The 24343-nt window shown below is 43.8% G+C and overlaps 1 protein-coding gene across 1 annotated transcript; it reads right to left on the bottom strand.

The window, feature by feature from the left end:
• Positions 1 to 2431: 2431 nt before the first annotated feature.
• LOC117441825 (beta-taxilin-like) lies at positions 2432 to 16321 on the bottom strand. Its single transcript, XM_034077840.1, is given in 8 exon segments — positions 2432 to 2551; positions 2553 to 2636; positions 2638 to 2706; positions 3909 to 3914; positions 9340 to 9510; positions 10861 to 10952; positions 14447 to 14663; positions 16239 to 16321. Coding segments are annotated over 7 exon segments (717 nt in total). The 5' UTR covers positions 14655 to 14663; positions 16239 to 16321; the 3' UTR covers positions 2432 to 2464.
• Between the last annotated feature and the right edge of the window lie 8022 nt (positions 16322 to 24343).

Raw genomic sequence — 24343 nt, 5'->3', positions numbered from 1 at the left:
TCTGAAGTACTTTGTAGACTGCAGGGTAGCTGGTGGAGGAGCAGCTAGTCTGAAGTACTTTGTAGACTGCAGGGTAGCTGGTGGAGGTGCAGCTAGTCTGAAGTACTTTGTAGACTGCAGGGTAGCTGGTGGAGGTGCAGCTAGTCTGAAGTACTTTGTAGACTGCAGGGTAGCTGGTGGAGGGGCAGCTAGTCTGAAGTACTTTGTAGACTGCAGGGTAGCTGGTGGAGGTGCAGCTAGTCTGAAGTACTTTGTAGACTGCAGGGTAGCTGGTGGAGGTGCAGCTAGTCTGAAGTACTTTGTAGACTGCAGGGTAGCTGGTGGAGGTGCAGCTAGTCTGAAGTACTTTGTAGACTGCAGGGTAGCTGGTGGAGGTGCAGCTAGTCTGAAGTACTTTGTAGACTGCAGGGTAGCTGGTGAAGGTGCAGCTAGTCTGAAGTACTTTGTAGACTGCAGGGTAGCTGGTGGAGGAGCAGCTAGTCTGAAGTACTTTGTAGACTGCAGGGTAGCTGGTGAAGGTGCAGCTAGTCTGAAGTACTTTGTAGACTGCAGGGTAGCTGGTGAAGGTGCAGCTAGTCTGAAGTACTTTGTAGACTGCAGGGTAGCTGGTGAAGGTGCAGCTAGTCTGAAGTACTTTGTAGACTGCAGGGTAGCTGGTGGATTTACTCCAGGTGGAACTAAAGTCTGATTCAACACTTGATTATATTTCACATCATTCATCCACATCTGTAGAGTAACTAAAGGTATTAATTAGGGCCGGGACTTTAACGCATTAATTAAGATTAATTAAATACACAAAAATGAACATGTTAAAAAAATTAACGCATTTTAATCGCACTTATTTTTGCACAGCGGAACGTTTCTCACTGGATGAGTTTCAGGCGTACCGATTATACTGGAGCACCAACTAACGTTCATGACTTCAGCATGGGACTTCAAACAACAACAAACCACGGTGAACAATAGTCAAACATGAACGAACAAGCTGATGAGACCGGTCGGCCCCGTGGATGGGACATTTTGTTTTGTCTGTCTTTTTGCAAATTATGCAAAAAAAGAATTTGCATATCACCGCACACATCAAGCCTGAAGTATCACCTAAATGCAAAGCATGTAGCAGCTAGTATGTAGCAGCTAGCATTTAGCAGCTAGCGTGGACGTTAGCCCGACTCCGAGTGCAAGGACCACACCCTGACCCAACCCACACTCAACCAGACGACTGGTTTCAGGCCAGGATACGTAAGTCCACGTCTGAGACTGGATTGCACTCGACTGTAGACCACTGTGGAAACTGCTTCTCACTGTTCTCAGGTCAAATATGTATATTTGATTAAAAATGCGATTAATTTCGATTAATTAATTACAAAGCCTCTAATTAATTAGATTAATTTTTTTAATCGAGTCCCGGCTCTAGTATTAATACATGTAGTGGAGTAGAAGTACACCATGTACATCTGAACTGTAGAGGAGTACAAGTAAAACGTAGCATAAATGGAAATACTCAAGTAAAGTACAAGTACCAGAGAGTTGTACTTAAGTACAGTCAGGGGCGTAGCTGGGGGGGGAGGTTAGGATGATTCGCATGGATTGGGGGCCCACAAATAGATTATTTCATGGGGCCCAGAATTTCCAGCTACGCCCCTGAGCTACATCGACTTAGTTACCTTACACCACTGAGCAAAAGCCATGCAGATCAGTCATGTTTGACGTTGAAAAATGGAAATATGTAGAAAGTAATTCATGATATTTTCAGTGGCGAACCGTCAGGGTCTTCAAGGTATTCAGAGAACACCTGGAACACTCAGATAAAACAAACAAAAAATCGATTTAATTATATAAATAAAATGTAATAAAATGAATAAATGCGGTATCGTTGATCTGCAATATCACAGTGTTACGTTGATTTGTTTGTCCTTCTTGGACCATGCTACGCATTTCAGTGGTGTTGTGTTAGAAAAGAAAGCAACCAATCAGATCTCGTTCTGGGTCTCTGGGTAGAATCTCCTTCAACCAGGTATTCTACATCCTTGATCGAAGGCCCTGGCCGTTGCACTGAATGAGAGCGCACGTTTGGACTGACAGTTTGATCAACCAATCAGATATTGATTTGTAGCCAATGGGCGTGTTCTTCCAGAGTTCCCCTCGGTTCCAGGTGCTCTAGAGGCCCGCTAGTTCTCTGGCTCGAGGCAGAGGATCCAGATGAATGCGACGAAGCAATTCATGCCGTTTCATTGTCTTTAGAGGTGATGGTGTTTGCGGAATTGTTGTGAGTTCCCTTTTCAAGACGACAATTCTGTGAAAAGACGGACATTATAATGCTGCGGGGGAGGGGGGGGGCGCGCGGGGGGGGCGCCCGCGGGGGGAGGGGTGTGTGTCGTGTGTGTCTAAATGGCCCTCAAAACGTCTTATAATCCACGTGTATTTCCCATCAAGTGAGGGTGGTTGGAGTGCGGTTAAAGGGGGCCTACATGTTGGTCTGGATGAGTGAAACATGTGGCTGTGTTTCGTCGCTCACCGCCTCGCGCTGGTCGTACTGAGTGATGAGGCCCTTTCAGCTTCTCGGCCAGCGAGCCGTTCTCCTCGCAGAGCTTGGTGTTCCTGCCGCTGTGCTCCTCGATCTGCGCCTGGATCTCGCCCCAGCGTTCCCTGGAAGTGCGTCGTGATCTCCTTCCTCTTCAGGTCGTCCTCCGGCAGCGCCTGCAGCGTCTCCCTCCTGAGCGGAGGAAGACGTGATCACTTTAATGTATGTATAACCTGTCCCTACCACCTGTGTCCCCCTGAATAACCTGTCCCTACCACCTGTGCACCTGAATAAACCTGTCCCCTATCACCCTGTGTCCTCTGAATGAACCTTGTCCCTATCACCTGTGTCCTCTGAATAACCCTGTCCTACCACCTGTGTCCTCTGAATAACCTGTCCCTACCACCTGTGCACCTGAATAACCTGTCCCTACCACCCTGTGCACCTGAATAACCTGTCCCTATCACCTGTGTCCTCTGAATAACCTGTCCCTATCAACCTGTGCACCTTGAATAACCTGTCCCTACCACCTGTGCACCTGAATAACCGGTCCCTATCACCTGTGTCCTCTGAATAACCTGTCCCTATCACCTGTGTCCTCTGAATAACCTGTCCCTACCACCTGGTCCTCTGAATAACCTGTCCCTACCACCTGTGCACCTGAATAACCTGTCCCTACCACCCGTGCACCTGAATAACCTGTCCCTATCACCTGTGTCCTCTGAATACCTGTCCCTATCACCTGTGTCCTCTGAATAACCTGTCCCTACCACCCGTGCACCTGAATAACCTGTCCCTATCACACTGTGTCCTCTGAATAACCTGTCCCTATCACCTGTGTCCTCTGAATAACCTGGTCCCTACCACCTGTGTCCTCTGAATAACCTGTCCCTACCACATGTGTCTCCTGAATAACCTGTCCCTACCACCTGTGTCCCTGAATAACCTGTCCCTACCACCTGTGTCCTTCTGAATAACATGTCCCTATCACCTGTGTCCCGTGAATAACCTGTCCCTATCACCTGTGCCCTCTGAATAACCTGTCCCTATCACCTGTGTCTCCTGAATAACCTGTCCCTATCACCTGTGTCCCCTGAATAACCTGTCCCTATCACCTGTGTCCCCTGAATAACCTGTCCCTATCACCTGTGTTCCCCTGAATAACCTGTCCCCTGAATAACCTGTCCCTATCAACCTGTGTCCTCTGAATAACCTGTCCTATATCACCTGTGTCCCCTGAATAACCTGTCCCCTGAATAACCTGTCCCTATCACCCTGTGTCCTCTGAATAACCTGTCCTATATCACCTGTGTCCTCTGAATAACCTGTCCCTATCACCTGTGTCCTCTGAATAACCTGTCCCTATCACCTGTGTCCCCTGAATAACCTGTTCCTATATCACCTGTGTCCTCTGAATAACCTGTCCCTATCACCTGTGTGCCCTGAATACCTGTCCCTATCACCTGTGTCCCCCTGAATAACTGTCCCTACCACCTGTGTCCACTGAATAACCTGTCCCCTACCACCTGTGTCTCCTGAATAACCTGTCCCTATCACCTGTGTCCCCTGAATAACATGTCCCTATCACCTGTGTCCCCTGATAACCTGTCCCTACCACCTGTGTCCCCTGAATAACCTGTCCCTATCACCTGTGTCCCCTGAATAACCTGTCCCCTGAATAACCTGTCCCTATCACCTGTGTCCTCTGAATAACCTGTCCTATATCACCTGTGTCCCCTGAATAACCTGTCCCCTGAATAACCTGTCCCTATCACCTGTGTCCTCTGAATAACCTGTCCTATATCACCTGTGTCCTCTGAATAACCTGTCCCTACCACCTGTGTCCCCCTGAATACCCTGTCCCTATCAACCTGTGTCCCCTGAATAACCTGTCCTATATCACCTGTGTCCTATGAATAACCTGTCCCTATCACCTGTGTCCCCCTGAATAACCTGTCCCTACCACCTGTGTCCACTGAATAACCCTGTCCTATCAACCTGTGTCCCCTGAATAACCTGTCCCTATCACCTGTGTCCCCTGAATAACCTGTCCCTACCACCTGTGTCCCCTGAATAACCTGTCCCTACCACCTGTGTCCCCTGAATAACCTGTCCCTACCACCTGTGTCCCCTGAATAACCTGTCCCTATCACCTGTGTCCCCTGAATAACCTGTCCCTACCACCTGTGTCCCTGAATAACCTGTCCCTACCACCTGTGTCCCCTGAATAACCTGTCCCTATCACCTGTGTCCCCTGAATAACCTGTCCCTATCACCTGTGTCCCCTGAATAACCTGTCCCTACCACCTGTGTCCCCTGAATAACCTGTCCCTACCACCTGTGTCCCCTGAATAACCTGTCCCTACCACCTGTGTCTCTGAATAACCTGTCCCTACCACCTGTGTTCCTCTGAATAACCTGTCCCTATCACCTGTGTCCTCTGAATAACCTGTCCTATATCACCTGTGTCCCCTGAATAACCTGTCCCTATCACCTGTGTCCCCTGAATAACCTGTCCCTATCACCTGTGTCCCCTGAATAACCTGTCCCTACCACCTGTGTCCACTGAATAACCTGTCCCTACCACCTGTGTTCTCTGAATAACCTGTCCCTATCACCTGTGTCCCCTGAATAACCTGTCCCTATCACCTGTGTGCCCTGAATAACCTGTCCCTATCACCTGTGTCCCCTGAATAACCTGTCCCTACCACCTGTGTCCACTGAATAACCTGTCCCTACCACCTGTGTTCTCTGAATAACCTGTCCCTATCACCTGTGTCCCCTGAATAACATGTCCCTATCACCTGTGTCCCCTGAATAACCTGTCCCTACCACCTGTGTCCCCTGAATAACCTGTCCCTATCACCTGTGTCCCCTGAATAACCTGTCCCCTGAATAACCTGTCCCTATCACCTGTGTCCTCTGAATAACCTGTCCTATATCACCTGTGTCCCCTGAATAACCTGTCCCCTGAATAACCTGTCCCTATCACCTGTGTCCTCTGAATAACCTGTCCTATATCACCTGTGTCCTCTGAATAACCTGTCCCTACCACCTGTGTCCCCTGAATAACCTGTCCCTATCACCTGTGTCCCCTGAATAACCTGTCCCTACCACCTGTGTCCACTGAATAACCTGTCCCTATCACCTGTGTCCCCTGAATAACCTGTCCCTATCACCTGTGTCCACTGAATAACCTGTCCTATATCACCTGTGTCCTATGAATAACCTGTCCCTATCACCTGTATCCCCTGAATAACCTGTCCCTACCACCTGTGTCCACTGAATAACCTGTCCCTATCACCTGTGTCCCCTGAATAACCTGTCCCTATCACCTGTGTCCTCTGAATAACCTGTCCCTATCACCTGTGTCCCCTGAATAACCTGTCCCCTGAATAACCTGTCCCTATCACCTGTGTCCTCTGAATAACCTGTCCCTACCACCTGTGTCCCCTGAATAACCTGTCCTATATCACCTGTGTCCTCTGAATAACCTGTCCCTATCACCTGTGTCCTATGAATAACCTGTCCCTATCACCTGTGTCCCCTGAATAACCTGTCCCTACCACCTGTGTCCACTGAATAACCTGTCCCTATCACCTGTGTCCCCTGAATAACCTGTCCCTATCACCTGTGTCCCCTGAATAACCTGTCCCCTGAATAACCTGTCCCTATCACCTGTGTCCTCTGAATAACCTGTCCTATATCACCTGTGTCCCCTGAATAACCTGTCCCCTGAATAACCTGTCCCTATCACCTGTGTCCTCTGAATAACCTGTCCCTACCACCTGTGTCCCCTGAATAACCTGTCCCTACCACCTGTGTCCTCTGAATAACCTGTCCCTATCACCTGTGTCCTATGAATAACCTGTCCCTATCACCTGTGTCCCCTGAATAACCTGTCCCTACCACCTGTGTCCACTGAATAACCTGTCCCTATCACCTGTGTCCCCTGAATAACCTGTCCTATATCACCTGTGTCCTCTGAATAACCTGTCCCTATCACCTGTGTCCTATGAATAACCTGTCCCTACCACCTGTGTCCACTGAATAACCTGTCCCTATCACCTGTGTCCCCTGAATAACCTGTCCCTATCACCTGTGTCCCCTGAATAACCTGTCCCTACCACCTGTGTCCCCTGAATACCTGTCCCTACCACCTGTGTCCCTGAATAACCTGTCCCTACCACCTGTGTCCCCTGAATAACCTGTCCCTACCACCTGTGTCCCCTGAATAACCTGTCCCTATCACCTGTGTCCCCTGAATAACCTGTCCCTACCACCTGTGTCCTCTGAATAACCTGTCCCTACCACCTGTGTCCTCTGAATAACCTGTCCCTACCACCTGTGTCCCCTGAATAACCTGTCCCTACCACCTGTGTCCTCTGAATAACCTGTCCCTACCACCTGTGTCCCCTGAATAACCTGTCCCTACCACCTGTGTCCTCTGAATAACCTGTCCCTACCACCTGTGTCCCCTGAATAACCTGTCCCTACCGTGCAGGGAGAAGCACGGTAACAACAAATATGCATCCAACACAAACAGATGTGTCATGTGACTCTTTCCAATGTTTTATATCTGATGCTTTCAAAACAACATCTTGTCCGTGATGCGTTGAACAACAACAACAACAACAACAACAACAACAACATGATTCTCTGAGTTTCGATCCTGAGTTCGAGATGTCTGTTGGCAGCTGCAGTCTCCTCGTAGAGACGACATGTGTTCAACCCTCCCGACATCTCACTCAGTCAGCTCACATTACAACCCTTTCAGAGGAGCGTCTTTCACGTAGTTAAGAATAGACCAGACGTGTTGAATGAGCTCCCAGTGACTCAGAGTCACTGGGAGCAGTGGTAACAAAGGTGTCAACAGACAGCAGCTGCTGTTTGGTGAAGTGTTCAATACCATCTGATGATTTAAGCACTTTCTAACCAAAGCAAAACGAGCTGTTTCTGATTTAGACCAGACTAATATCCAGATTTAAAACGCGGCGGTCACTCGGGATTATTTCTTACATGGATTAGTCTTCAGATTATTTCATACTTTGATGGTTTGATGTGCACCATGTCCATCCCAGTGTCTCAACGTGCAAGGTGATGTGTTTAAATGTCTAAATGTATTTTATTAGCTTTTCTTTTTAATGACTGATTTTAAATGCCGTTTTCTTAATGTCTTCATTTTTTGTTTTTCTTTTAATGTTTCTTTTATTATCTTTACTGATTTTAAATGCCTTTGTCTGAATGTCTTTCATTGTTGTAAAGCCCCTTGAATTGCCTGGTGCTGAAAGGTGCTGTATAAATAAAGCCTAAAGATATTCACTTTAATATAAGATCTCCAGATTAGAGAGATTTTGAAACTTAAACTTAAGTTAAATGGATTACACTCGAGTGTTATAATAGCATGAGATACAGACCAGCGTTGCTCTGTTTGACTCAGACTAAATACTAACTCATAGTTGAGTGTTGTGTCTCGTCAGATCTGTTAGTATTATTTCTCTGTGAGTCTATATTGTCAAGTCCGTGTCTGCCATTTCCTGTTTTACTTTGTCATTTCTCATTTCAGGTAGTTCGATTCCTACCTTGCCTGTTTGTCCACGGACCTGATTACCTGCCCCGCCCTTATTGTTTGCACCTGTGGAGTCCCTTGCTTTTGTATATATTCTGTGTGTTCCCTGTGCCAAGTGCCAGATCGTTTTGAACCTTGTGAATGGATTACCTAGTTTTATCATCACAGTAAAACCTTTTTTGAATCATCTTTTGTCTAGAGTCGTGCATTTGGGTCCTATCAGTTTTTGTGTGCTCCAGTCGTAACATTGAGATGCACTGGAAAAAATGCTGCTCGAAAAACAAGTTAAACAATAATGAAAACAAGATGTTTTCACTTGAAATAAGTCCAAAGACCTGCCAATAGAACAAGTGAACATCAGCTTGGTGAGATTTCTTGAAATAAGAAGGGATATTTAGATAAATCACATCTTGTAATTATCTGGAGAACTCATTTTGAACTATATTTGATCAGAATCAGGAAATCCCAAAAGTGATTTTCTAATAAATATGTAGAAAAATATGTTTCATCTGAGAAACAACTCAAAGTAAGATGTTTTGACTTAAATGTCCCACGACCATTTCCACTGATCATAGTTCCATCGTTGAGGTCTACTAGAATAGATTTACATTGTTCAGCGGGACACTGGTGTGGGGTCGGAGAGACAGCGAGACACGGCGAAACCCAGCCCGAACACACACACACCCGCAGCCTGGCTGGGAGTGTGTGTGTGTGCCCAGGCTGAGTTCCGCGGTGTCTCGCTGTCTCGCCGACCCCACACCAGTGTCCCGCTCCTCGCAGCAGCGAGCCTCGCAACGTCCCGCCGAGTGTGTGTGTGTGAGGAAGTCTGCGCATTGGTCAATTTGGACCAATCTGCGGAGCCGTTACGTCGTTATACCCGAAATACGTCACTGTACCCAGGAAGTGAACGATGGAAACAGAGAAATGTCCACGAGGCGTTCAGGGGCAGCACCGACAGGTCTTCTGAGTGTTACGCCCTACAGGGGGCACTCTGAGGGTTGAGACTCTGCAGAGCGTTCACATGCAGAAGCTCCAGAACACAAGGGGACGGGTCAGAACCAGAACAGCATGACGTGGGACCTTCAACACGATGATGCATTGTCTAAAAACAAGAGCCTCTGTCTCACTGCAGTGTCACCTCTGAAGTCATGTCTTCTATCAGGAGGAGAGACACGTTCTGACTGGAAGTGAGACTAAGACACTGGGCACGATGTTGAGTTCCTGAGTGTCCTCCCGAGCCTCCTCCTACCTTCAGGGTCTTGTTGTGTCTCTGCAGTTCTCGGCAGAGTCCCTCCAGTTTACTGCGAGCCAGAACCGCCCGACTGTGTTCGCTCTGCAGCTGGTCTTTGTCCTTCATCACCTGCAGGAGCTTCTTCTGCAGCACCTTCAGCTGCTTCTGCTCCCCCCGGTGCTCCTCGAGCTGCAAACACACACAGCATATTATGTTAGAAGTTGCATGCGTGTAACCCTCCTGTCCACAAGAGGCACTGTGCAGGGAAGCAGGTAGAACTTCCTCGCAGGCTATGAACAGAGGCCTGGATGAGCACTTCCTCCTCTCTGTCCTCAAACAGCAGGACTGAGTGTTCGCCAGCTGTTCGCCATGTGTCTTTTGAGTCACCAATGTAAGTAGAATCCTCTTTGTAATGTTTGCACTTGAGTAACCTCAATGGTATTGAACACATGTGTTGTTCAATGTAGTAATGAATATAATTTAGTTCTAATTTGATTGAAGTATTATTTTAATGTGCAAATGCTGTAATCAGTTTGTTTCTCTGCATCAGCCAAACGGCTCGCTGCACCCTCGCTGCACCCTCGCTGCACCCTCGCTGCACCCTCGCTGCGAGGGGGACCCAAGTTCCCATCAGCAGAAACACGTGGGTTTGCTATCCTGGCTCCAAGATGGTGGAATGAGCTCCCCATTGACATCAGGACAGCAGAAAGCTCACACACCTTCCAGACTGAAAACCCATCTCTCTCGACTCCACTTCGAGGATAGAACTACTAACAAAGCACTTATATACTAACAAAGGACTGGCTTCTCTAAAGCCAGTTGAGTAGCACTTGAAATGTTTGGCTCTATGAAACCTGATGTACTTTATGATTCTGTTTTCTTCAAGGTTGTATCTTGTTGGTCGAACGCACTTATTGTAAGTCGCTTTGGATAAAAGCCTCAGCTAAATGTAATGTTTCACTTTTCTACTAGAACCATTGGCAGCAGCTGCCATCCCACCAACAAACCCTGATCAAATAAAGCAAAGAAGTTTAAACTCCTGCCTCCCGGTGGCTTGTGGCTCCAGTTGGAACAATCATCTCCGGCCAACGCGGGGCCCAACGTGGGGCCCAACGTGGGGCCCAACGCGGGGCCCAACGCGGGGCTCCACATTTGTTGATAAAATCGACAAAATGAAACCACCCTCTAAGAACAGAGGTCTCATTTAGTCGACGAGGGACTTTGCTTCTTGGGCGGAGTGAACGCTTTGGAGGCAGTTATCGACATGGAAACCATTTTGGACGGATTCAAGGACCTCCTGGTCTCCATCACGATGACCTCTGACATGTTGTGAGGTGCACGGGCTGCAGCTTGCTCCAGAGGAAGAACCTGCCGTTCACACCGGGTTCCTGTTGGAGCGGCGTCCCTCTCCAGGTGGGGCGCAGCGTATAACATTACGGAGTTCTGTTCTTCTGCAGCATCTCACGGTTGCCATAGCGCTCCTCCACCAGCCGCACCGTGTGTTTTCTCTCTGTGTGAGTTATTATGGGATGCTCTCACCAGTTCAGCGTGTTTCTTGATGATGGCCTCCAGCTTCTGCTCAGGGGTGTTCAGTTTGTTCAGACTCTGCATCAGCAGCATGGCTTCCTTCCCTGGAGAACATCAAGCAGACATCAATCAGACATCACCTCTTTAAAGTAGAGACACTGCATACTGATATACACCTGAACATCAGCAGGAGAGGACTCTTTAAAGTAGAGACACTACATACTGATATACACCTGAACATCAGCAGGAGAGGACTCTTTAAAGTAGAGACACTACACACTGATATACACCTGAACATCAGCAGGAGAGGACTCTTTAAAGTAGAGACACTACATACTGATATACACCTGAGCATCAGCAGGAGAGGACTCTTTAAAGTAGAGACACTACATACTGATATACACCTGAACATCAGCAGGAGAGGACTCTTTAAAGTAGAGACACTACATACTGATATACACCTGAACATAAGCAGGAGAGGACTCTTTAAAGTAGAGACACTACACACTGATATACACCTGAACATCAGCAGGAGAGGACTCTTTAAAGTAGATACACTACATACTGATATACACCTGAAAATCAGCAGGAGAGGACTCTTTAAAGTAGAGACACTACATACTGATATACACCTGAACATCAGCAGGAGAGGACTCTTTAAAGTAGAGCACTACATACTGATATACACCTGAACATCAGCAGGAGAGGACTCTTTAAAGTAGAGACACTGCATACTGATATAGACCTGCACAACAGCAGGAGAGGACTCTTTAAAGTAGAGACACTACATACTGATATACACCTGAACATCAACAGGAGAGGACTCTTTAAATTAGAGACACTGCATACTGATATACACCTGAACATCAGCAGGAGAGGACTCTTTAAAGTAGAGACTCTACATACTGATATACACCTGAACATCAGCAGGAGAGGACTCTTTAAAGTAGAGACACTATATACTGATATACACCTGAACATCAGCAGGAGAGGACTCTTTAAAGTAGAGATACTACATACTGATATACACCTGGACATCAGCAGGAGAGGACTCTTTAAAGTAGAGACACTACATACTGATATACACCTGAGCATCAGCAGGAGAGTACTCTTTAAAGTAGAGACACTACATACTGATATACACTTGAAAATCAGCAGGAGAGGACTCTTTAAAGTAGAGACACTACATACTGATATACACCTGAGCATCAGCAGGAGAGGACTCTTTAAAGAAGAGACACTACATACTGATATACACCTGAACATCAGCAGGAGAGGACTCTTTAAAGTAGAGACACTACATACTGATATACACCTGAATATCAGCAGGAGAGAACTCTTTAAAGTAGAGACACTACATACTGATATACACCTGAACATCAGCAGGAGAGGACTCTTTAAAGTAGAGACACTACATACTGATATACACCTGAACATCAGCAGTAGAGGACTCTTTAAAGTAGAGACACTACATACTGATCACTACATACTGATATACACCTGAACATCAGCAGGAGAGGACTCTTTAAAGTAGAGACACTACATACTGAAATACACCTGAACATCAGCAGGAGAGGACTCTTTAAAGTAGAGACACGACATACTGATATACACCTGAACATCAGCAGGAGAGGACTCTTTAAAGTAGAGACACTACATACTGATATACACCTGAACATCAGCAGGAGAGGACTCTTTAAAGTAGAGACACTACATACTGATCACTACATACTGATATACACTTGAAAATCAGCAGGAGAGGACTCTTTAAAGTAGAGACACTACATACTGATATACACCTGAGCATCAGCAGGAGAGGACTCTTTAAAGAAGAGACACTACATACTGATATACACCTGAACATCAGCAGGAGAGGACTCTTTAAAGTAGAGACACTACATACTGATATACACCTGAATATCAGCAGGAGAGAACTCTTTAAAGTAGAGACACTACATACTGATATACACCTGAACATCAGCAGGAGAGGACTCTTTAAAGTAGAGACACTACATACTGATATACACCTGAACATCAGCAGTAGAGGACTCTTTAAAGTAGAGACACTACATACTGATCACTACATACTGATATACACCTGAACATCAGCAGGAGAGGACTCTTTAAAGTAGAGACACTACATACTGAAATACACCTGAACATCAGCAGGAGAGGACTCTTTAAAGTAGAGACACGACATACTGATATACACCTGAACATCAGCAGGAGAGGACTCTTTAAAGTAGAGACACTACATACTGATATACACCTGAACATCAGCAGGAGAGGACTCTTTAAAGTAGAGACACTACATACTGATCACTACATACTGATATACACCTGAACATCAGCAGGAGAGGACTCTTTAAAGTAGAGACACTACATACTGAAATACACCTGAACATCAGCAGGAGAGGACTCTTTAAAGTAGAGACACGACATACTGATATACACCTGAACATCAGCAGGAGAGGACTCTTTAAAGTAGAGACACTACATACTGAAATACACCTGAACATCAGCAGGAGAGGACTCTTTAAAGTAGAGACACGACATACTGATATACACCTGAACATCAGCAGGAGAGGACTCTTTAAAGTAGAGACACTACATACTGATATACACCTGAACATCAGCAGGAGAGGACTCTTTAAAGTAGAGACACTACATACTGATATACACCTGAACATCAGCAGGAGAGGACTCTTTAAAGTAGAGACACTACACACTGATATACACCTGGACATCAGCAGGAGAGGACTCTTTAAAGTAGAGACACAACATACTGATATACACCTGAACATCAGCAGGAGAGGACTCTTTAAAGTAGACACACTACATACTGATATACACCTGGACATCGGCAGGAGAGGACTCTTTAAAGTAGAGACACTACATACTGATATACACCTGAACATCAGCAGGAGAGGACTCTTTAAAGTAGAGCACTACATACTGATATACACCTGAACATCAGCAGGAGAGGACTCTTTAAAGTAGAGACACGACATACTGATATACACCTGAACATCAGCAGGAGAGGACTCTTTAAAGTAGAGACACTACATACTGATATACACCTGAACATCAGCAGGAGAGGACTCTTTAAAGTAGAGACACGACATACTGATATACACTTGGACATCAGCAGGAGAGGACTCTTTAAAGTAGACACACTACATACTGATATACACCTGGACATCAGCAGGAGAGGACTCTTTAAAGTAGACACACTACATACTGATATACACCTGAACATCAGCAGGAGAGGACTCTTTAAAGTAGACACACTACATACTGATATACACCTGGACATCAGCAGGAGAGGACTCTTTAAAGTAGACACACTACATACTGATATACACCTGGACATCAGCAGGAGAGGACTCTTTAAAGTAGAGACACTAAATACTGATATACACCTGAACATCAGCAGGAGAGGACTCTTTAAAGTAGACACACTACATACTGATATACACCTGGACATCAGCAGGAGAGAACTCTTTAAAGTAGACACACTACATACTGATATACACCTGAACATCAGCTGGAGAGGACTCTTTAAAGTAGAGACACCTGATCTAACAGGGTTTCTCACCGAGGTTTTTCAGCATCTTTTTCTCCAGTTTCTGTTCTTTTCGGGACCCGGGACTCTCCTTTGTGGACGGGACCTCCTCTCCCTCCTCCTGGTTTTGATCAGGGGGCGACTCCTCCTCCTGGTAGGTGCTGATTATGTCCTCAAGCTGCTGAGCCAGGTCCTCCGTCAGGTCCAGGTCCGGACACCCGGGGGCGAGACAAGCCTCCATTACTGTAAACTGGGAGGAGAGAGACATCAGATGGGCTTCAGAGGGCACTGAACAGAACATAATAGAATATATCTTTATCGTCAACGATATTTATTTTGCAACTCTCACTGCAGTCAAGAAATGTAATGTCTCCCACCTTTCACTCATCCAAAGAAGCCACTTTAAGTTTCTTAATTAAGAGTTGATGTAAGGAAAAAAGTAAGAACAAATAAATGTATTATTAAAAAGGTGAAAATAAATAAAAATTAATAGAAATATTATTAATATCAAAGGGATATAAAACATTCAATTAAATAATATTTTAAAATCTTAAAACAGATTAAACGTTATAATTACTTTTGGCTTTTCATAAAATTGATCAAACCGTTTCTTAATTAAGAGCTAATGTAACGAATAATTGTATTATTAAAAAGGTGAAAATAAATGAAAATTAATAGAAATATTGTTCATATCAACGGGATATAAAACATTACATTAAATAATATTAGAAAATGTAAAAAGAAGAACTAACAGATTAAAAGTTAGAACATGTTGCATTTTTAATAAAAAGTGATCAAACCGGTCAAAATAAGCCACTTCTTACTGAAGAGTTAATGTCAGGACATAAGCAAGAAAACACAAAGAAAATAAATGTATTCTCAAAAAGGTGAAAATAAATAAATATTCATAGAAATATTGTTCATATCAACGGGATATAAAACATTAAATATAAATATTATTAACAAAATGTAAAAATAAGTAGTAACAGATTAAAAGGGAGTAAAAAGATTGCCATTTAATAAAAACGGATTAAACCCTGAAAATACAAAATATTAAATCTACATTTCTTAAAGCATTTATGGCATTTTAAATAATTGTTAATCACCCTCAGCAGTTACAACCATTGCATAATTTAGTCATGCACACTTAAAACAGCTTTAGATATATGTCTTCTCTTTCGAAGGAGCACCACTACATGCGTTCCTGTAGCTGCTCCTGACACAAAGCACTGTTTCGGCCCAAAGTCTAATATTCAACGACGTATCCATTGTTGACTAAAAAAGAGATTAATTGTGTTTAAAGCCCCTTTAATGGTGTCTGAGTGGCTGTTCCTGTTTACGTGCACGCTCCCTCTGTGAACACATGGCACCTGTTCACACCAACGGCTATTTTAGGAACTTCTTAATATGGGCAAGTTATTTATTTATTTCCAATACACACTTATACACGGCAATGTCACTGTGTGCGCGTACAGAAAGCTGATTAATGCACAAGTGACCTCTGATGTACTCAATATTTGATTAAAGTCGGCATATGCAGAATAAATCAAATCAGGAATGAATTACTGTCGGAGAAAGAGGAACATATTGGTGCTAAACTGGTGAATTTACATAAATATGAACCCGTAAAATGTAGTTTTTCTATCCAATCTGTTAACAAATGACCCATTTTCAACATTGCTTCGAAAATACATCAACTCCAAACACATGGTAGTACTTTTAACGATTACAAATAGGTTTAAAAAACACGTCAAACACAGATTTAATGTCATTTTGTAAGGATTTTCACAGTAAAAGTCCCTAATGAAGAAGCACAGGGTCTTACCGCGAGTGAGGGTCGGGGTGAGAAAGAGAGTCGAGGGTCTGAAGACTCGCTGCCTCCAAAGAGACAACAGCTGTGATAAGAGCATCCCGAAATAACCCAGAGAGAGGAGGGGGGGGGGGGGGGGGGGGGGGGGGGGTACACTAAAACACAAGCTGCAGGCCCATTGTCAAATACTTTGGTACTGTACTGAAGTACATGTTTCTGGGATCAGTACTTTACTCCACTACTTACGACTTTTTACTTTCTACTTCTTACATGTTGAACTCAAATACCTGTACTTTCTACTTCTTACATGTTGAACTCAAATACCTGTACTTTCTACTTCTTACATGTTGAACTCAAATACCTGTACTTTCTACTTCTTACATGTTGAACTCAAATACCTGTACTTTCTACTTCTTACATGTTGAACTCAAATACCTGTACTTTCTACTTCTTACATGTTGAACTCAAATACCTGTACTTTCTACTTCTCTCATGTTGAACCCAAATACCTGTACTTTCTACTTCTCACATGTTGAACACAAATACTTGTACTTTCTACTTCTTACATGTTGAACTCAAATACCTGTACTTTATACTTCTTACATGTTGAACACAAATACCTGTACTTTCTACTTCTTACATTTTGAACACAAATACCTGTACTTTCTACTTCTTACATGTTGAACCCAAATACCTGTACTTTCTACTTCTTACATGTTGAACACAAATACCTGTACTTTCTACTTCTCTCATGTTGAACCCAAATACCTGTACTTTCTAATTCTCTCATGTTGAACACAAATACCTGTACTTTCTACTTCTTACATGTTGAACTCAAATACCTGTACTTTCTACTTCTTACACGTTGAACACAAATACCTGTACTTTCTACTTCTCTCATGTTGAACTCAAATACCTGTACTTTCTACTTCTCTCATGTTGAACTCAAATACCTGTACTTTCTACTTCTTACATGTTGAACTCAAATACCTGTACTTTCTACTTCTTACATGTTGAACACAAATACCTGTACTTTCTACTTCTTACATGTTGAACTCAAATACCTGTACTTTCTACTTCTCACATGTTGAACTCAAATACCTGTACTTTCTACTTCTCTCATGTTGAACTCAAATACCTGTACTTTCTACTTCTTACATGTTGAACTCAAATACCTGTACTTTCTACTTCTTACATGTTGAACTCAAATACCTGTACTTTCTACTTCTTACATGTTGAACACAAATACCTGTACTTTCTACTTCTTACATGTTGAACTCAAATACCTGTACTTTCTACTTCTCACATGTTGAACTCAAATACCTGTACTTTCTACTTCTCACATGTTGAACTCAAATACCTGTACTTTCTACTTCTCACATGTTGAACACAAATACCTGTACTTTCTACTTCTCACATGTTGAACCCAAATACCTGTACTTTCTACTTCTTACATGTTGAACACAAATACCTGTACTTTCTACTTCTTACATGTTGAACCCAAATACCTGTACTTTCTACTTCTTACACGTTGAACACAAATACCTGTACTTTCTACTTCTCACATGTTGAACCCAAATACCTGTACTTTCTACTTCTTACATGTTGAACACAAATACCTGTACTTTCTACTTCTTACATGTTGAACCCAAATACCTGTACTTTCTACTTCTTACACGTTGAACACAAATACCTGTACTTTCTACTTCTTACACGTTGAACACAAATACCTGTACTTTCTACTTCTTACATGTTGAACTCAAATACCTGTACTTTCTACTTCTCTCATTTCCCAAACAGCTGGTTCCTTTAGTCTGAATGTGTGTTGGTGCGTGGTCATTATTCTTCAGAGTCACTGCGTGCCTATTGGTTGGAACACGATCCGTGTATCCATCACTTCCTGGTCTTCTCTAAAGAAGAGGGACCAATGGAAACGTTGTCATGTTGCCGTTGGTCACCATGGAAACATTCATTAGCTAACAATGACATTATTGTTCTATTGATATAAAGGTAGGTCAGGTACTCTTTAAAGCAGCTGCTAGCTATGGGTACTTTTTACTGAAGTACACTTCAAAGCCTCTTTACTTTCACTTGAGTAAAGAAGTTTAGTCAGTACTTCTACTTTCACCAGAGTATTTTGAAACACGAGTATCTGTACTTCTACTTGAGTGAAGGATGTGTACTTCTACTTGAGTGAAGGATGTGTACTTCTACTTGAGTGAAGGATGTGTGTACTTCTACTTGAGTAAAGGATGTGTGTACTTCTACTTGAGTGAAGGATGTGTGTACTTCTGCCCTCTCGGAGTCTATGGAGTCATGGAAAGAGCTTCCTGCAGGGTGTGAGCATGCTTAAATGATAGATGTCATCATGAAGACCCCCCTCTCTGAAAGGTTACGGTTAAATATGCTAATGATGCTAATGCTAACGGCTGGTTGGCTTAGGAGAGATCCAGAGACTGGAACAGAGTTTAAAACGTACGGATATTTTTGTGAAAATAATTTGCAATATTTTTGAATAAAAGTCGGAAAGTTTGAAAAGAAAATCTGAATATTTAGAGATTTATTTTTGGGAGAAATACATGAAAATATTTTGACAAAAGACAAGTTAAATGGAGAAATAATAAGTTTGAATATCCTAATTCTTATTTATTATTTTATTACTTTCCCTTCATGTTTTTGGTTTTACTTTCACAGAAACACAAGTTATTCGTGCACTTTTTTTTCTGTCTTCAGCGATTTGTTGTTGTTGAGAAAAACGTGTTTTTAGCCACAATCTGAAACCGTTTTTCCACCAGAGGAGGAACTGCTCCGAGAGAAAAGTGCTGGGTTTCATGGGAATGGGTTTAAAGGAGGAAAACATGAATAATAAGTTAACGAGAAACTAAATAATCTGCGACACACATCCTCGGGTTCGAGGTATATTCGTTTTAACCCTCCTCTTGTCTTCGGGTCAAATCTGACCGATTCACTGCTTTCATCAATCAGAACTTTTTAGTTTTACATTCGATTGCTTTAAGGCTTCATGATACCCTTCACAGCAGACATTTGAACACGTAACATGGCTTTGGATGATTTAGTCAACTTTCGAACACCCATGGTGTTCCCGGGTGACCGCCATAAAGAAAAGGAATTAGTAACCATCCGTATCAGAAAAACACACACACACTCTAGATGTGTGTTCCCCCCCTTATGTGCCCATCCCCCCCATGTCAATCACACCTGGCACACACACACACACACACACACACACACACACACACACACACACACACACACACACACACACACACACACACACACACACACACACACACACACACACACACACACACAACACACACACACACACACACACACACACACACACACACACACACACACACACACACACACACACACACATCACTTCAGGGGACATTACATTGACTTACATGCATTTCCTGGAGATTTATCCTAACCTTAACCATAGCCATCACATGCCTAACCCTAATCCTAACCCTAATCCTAATCAAGTCTTCACCCTAAAATTAATGATTCCCCTTGTGGTGATTAATGGTGTTTGTGTTAATGTAATAGCAGTTAAAACAGGACCGGTCAATTTGACCGCGAACACAAAAGTAAGGGGGGGGGGGGACGAAGACAATAGGAGGGTTAAACTATTTAAATCTTAACTCTCAAACTCTAGTTTTTATTTATTTCATTTAAGTATTGCCTCTTCTGCACAATCTGTACACAAGCTACCTCACATCCATAACATGATGTTATTATTATTATTATATAAGTAACTGCACATAGTTTTTTGGTCTATCCAGATTTCATGTAAATAATGTTTCTATATCTTAACGTTAAATAGTTTCCATTGTGTTTTGGTTGTTTTTCTTTCTTCTATAACTGTGTTTATGTATGCACCATGTGCACCAAGACAGATTCTGAAGAAGTGAAACAGAAGCTAATGTTTCTCTTTAGATACGACCAACAACACGAAGAGACGAGGGAAACGCTTCTTTCACACCAGAAGAATGGCTGAAAACAGAAAATACGTTTAAAAATAATCTCACGTTTTACCCTAAACATGTACTTTCAAAAAACAGCATAGAAGTAAAAAAGAAGTTTGTGTCTCTCACAAAATGCAGCTAAAAAACACAGGAATAACCTGAAAGAGAAGTTAATGGAGCGCACAAAAAGAACAGCTGACACACAAAGAAAGACGGGGAAAAGAGACACTGAAATATATTTGAAAACGTAGGAAAGAAAGGGAAAAAGAAGCGACCAAAAACACGACGAAAACATTGAAAAAGAACTTCGTTGACACCCAAAGAAATGGCTAAAATGGGGTAAAAGAAATAAGCTAATGTTTGACCCCAAAGATGTGCTTTTAAAAAAGGACATAGATTTAAGAAAAGAAACTTGTGTTTCTCACAAAATGCAGCTAAAAAACACCGGGAATAAAGTGAACGAGAAGTTAAAGGTGGGGTAGGTAATTTTGGAGAAACCAGCTCGAGTGCGCGAGAATCTGAAAATACACAGCCGGAACAAATCTGCCACTTCCTCACAGAGCCCCTCCCCCAACACACAGGAACGCGCACGTGACCAATGAGGGCACGAGATGAGTCTGTGCCCCGTTGGAAGGCTGACAGGCAGGTAGGCCAGCGCCACGGCTTCCACAGATGAGATTTCTTTATGGATTTGTTGTCAAAGCGCTTCAGATATTCATTGCTATCGGGATGTTAAGAGCTTTCCATGGAATATAACAAGTGTATCTCGAACTGGTTTCTCAAATGTACCTACCCCACCTTTAATGTATCGCACAAAAAGAACAGCTGACACACAAAGAAAGACGGGGAAAAGAGACACTGGAATATATTTGAAAACGTAGGAAAGAAAGTGAAAAAGAAGCTCCTTTTCCCAACAAAACTTTGCTGAAAACACTGAGAAAGAATGTGGGGGTTAGCTCGTTACGAAAGCCTGAAGAACGAGGTACAGAAAAACAAAATGAACTGCGACACACATCCTGGAGTTTGAAGCAGATTGTCTTTAAATAACCCTGGATGTGAAAGTGGAGCACCAATCAGAGAAACCACAGTTTGGCTACCGAGGATTTATTTGTCCACCCCAAAAGATGTGATGAGAGGTAAAAATGATGATTCTTCCTCTGTGGGGTTACAGGGACGTTCGTAGACATGAGGCACAAAGCAGTTCATTAAATATGAGTTCACAATACAAACACTGTAACGTCGGCCAGAGCGCGTCGCGTGTGCACGAGCGCGTCACCGTCAAGTCACCACAAAGAAAATACAAGAAATCAAAGATACATGTTCAGAAAGTAAAGCAGGGCACCTTTTTAAATACTTTATGTAAACATGAGAGAACAAAGTGTTTCTGATTTAAAATCCATCCAGTAACTGCGTTTTTTAAAAGATTAAATCTCATCTGCAGATTTAGCCTACGGAGGCCGACAGGTGCAAACAACGACCTGAAACTCTAGGAGAGATATAAAAACACAAATCAAAACACATGAAGACACATCTCCAGCAACTTGACAACACGTGCAGCGTCTAGAGAACATCCAGCACCTTGAGGAGACGAGGCAGCGTCTAGAGAACATCCAGCACCTTGAGGAGACGAGGCAGCGTCTAGAGAACATCCAGCACCTTGAGGAGACGAGGCAGCGTCTACTGAAAGCTGCAGAAACCAGACGCTGCAGAAGCTCAGACACAACGGAGACCAGGGGACACTAAAGAGTGACGCACACAGCTGGAGACCAGGGGACACTAAAGAGTGACGCACACAGCTGAGACACCAGGGGACGCTAAAGAGTGACGCACACAGCTGGGAGACCAGGGGACACTAAAGAGTGTCGCAGACAGCTGGAGACCAGGGGACACTAAAGAGTGTCGCAGACAGCTGGAGACCAGGGGACACTAAAGAGTGACGTACACAGCTGGGAGACCAGGGGACACTAAAGAGTGACGCACACAGCTGGGAGACCAGGGGACACTAAAGAGTGACGCACACAGCTGGGAGACCAGGGGACACTAAAGAGTGACGCACACAGCTGGGAGACCAGGGGACACTAAAGAGTGACGCACACAGCTGAGAGACCAGGGGATTTTTTTTGTCTCCCTGCTGTGTGCGTCACTCTTTAGCGTCCCCTGGTCTTCCAGCTGTGTGCGTCACTCTTTAGTGTCCCCTGGTCTCCCAGCTGTGTACGTCACTCTTTAGTGTCCCCTGGTCTCCGTTGTGTCTGAGCTTCTTCAGCGTCTGGTTTCTGCAGCTTTCAGTCGACGCTGCCTCGTCTCCTCAAGGTGCTGGATGTTCTCTAGACGCTGCCTCGTCTCCTCAAGGTGCTGGATGTTCTCTAGACGCTGCCTCGTCTCCTCAAGGTGCTGGATGTTCTCTAGACGCTGCCTCGTCTCCTCAAGGTGCTGGATGTTCTCTAGACGCTGCCTCGTCTCCTCAAGGTGCTGGATGTTCTCTAGACGCTGCCTCGTCTCCTCAAGGTGCTGGATGTTCTCTAGACGCTGCCTCGTCTCCTCAAGGTGCTGGATGTTCTCTAGACGCTGCCTCGTCTCCTCAAGGTGCTGGATGTTCTCTAGACGCTGCCTCGTCTCCTCAAGGTGCTGGATGTTCTCTAGACGCTGCACGTGTTGTCAAGTGGCTGGAGATGTTTCTTCATGTGGAACCTTTGGGTTTTTATATCTGGGTCATTGTAAAGTGTTTGCCCCTGTGGGCCACCGTACCTTTTAACCTCTCAAAGAGATAAACATCCACATAAAAAGTTTCAACACTGCAAAAATACTTGAAATCATAGAAATACAGCTTTATGTACAGAGTAATGCATCTGGAGCAGGGCTAGCACGAACGTATACCTTCCAGTGAAGTGATATTCATTTCTGCAGTTAAATGCAAGACAACAGCCCGTCCACTGATCATCATAGCCCCTTGAATTTTTGTGCAACAAGTTTCACAAAATGAGAACAAAACTGGAATGTTTCTAAAAAATCAACACAAATAAAAACTCCCTTATTTTCACGATGAAAGCATGAAAGTGCATCGTCATGAAACGCTTCTGGTCTTGTGTGTGAGAGAACAACGTAACCAAAGCAAAGACGTGGCTCAAACGGCTGCATAAGTACAGATATACCATATAAATAGTAGTCAAATATCTCAAATAGCTCACGTTCTAATATATAAATACATCTTACTATCTATTTTTGTGCAATAGCAAATTCCATGCATTTTTTTTACCAAGATAAAAACCACGACATTTAGAAAAATGCAACATAGGAAACTTTTCTGTCTTTCCTTTTTTTTTTTAAGATTGTTTCACAATAAATCAAGCTGCAGCCGGATCGACGGCACGAGAAACAAAGAGCTTTCTTCCCATAATAAATAAATAAAAGATGAAAAGCAAAGTAAAGGCACAGACCCTCGCCGCCGCTTCCGGAGCACCAAACCGCACGAGAAAAGCGTCTACTTCAAATTTGGTCAGACTGTTTCATAATACACACATTTCCCCTTATATAAATAGTGTTCAGTTACTGCACTACTGCATCACACCTCGATATGATTACATTAAACAACAGTCTATTCTCAAAGTACACATACAGTCAAATATTCGTATGCATCTAAGAAGGAGTATAAGTATCGTACAGATCCATAAATATAATTTATGTGCAATTGTATGCAAACTACTATGTCAGACAAAGGCATATTAGCATAATATCTTTCCGTATTGCACCTGCACCCAGCAATGATTCTCCGGTTCTCCTTCAGCACCTTTTCAAGTTCTCCTTCTTCTGTTTCAATCTCCTCGTCAAACGGAGCGATGTGCAACACCAGAGGGCGTTTATAAAGATCCTCTGAGGGGGTTCGAGTTAAAGATGAGAGGGAGATGAGTTTCTCAGTGAGGTTCCTCTGTGGTGATCTTCAGCGAGGCGATGGCGTTTAGGCAAGTTTGTACTTCCTGTTCTGGGTTTTTCCCCGGGTTGTTTTCTCCTCCAGCGTCTTCCACCGCAGATTCGATGCCCAGGAACGACCCCTCGCTGCTGGGGGTCGTCGGGGCCGAGGAGAGGGGGGCGTCAGGACTGGAGGAAGGTGGAGGTGTGGAGGTGGAGGGT

This window comes from Pseudochaenichthys georgianus, unplaced genomic scaffold (assembly GCF_902827115.2).
Source record: "Pseudochaenichthys georgianus unplaced genomic scaffold, fPseGeo1.2 scaffold_2017_arrow_ctg1, whole genome shotgun sequence".
Classification (NCBI taxonomy): domain Eukaryota; kingdom Metazoa; phylum Chordata; class Actinopteri; order Perciformes; family Channichthyidae; genus Pseudochaenichthys; species Pseudochaenichthys georgianus.
Note: the sequence above shows the minus strand (reverse complement) of the source record. Positions and strands in the feature narration are given on the sequence as shown.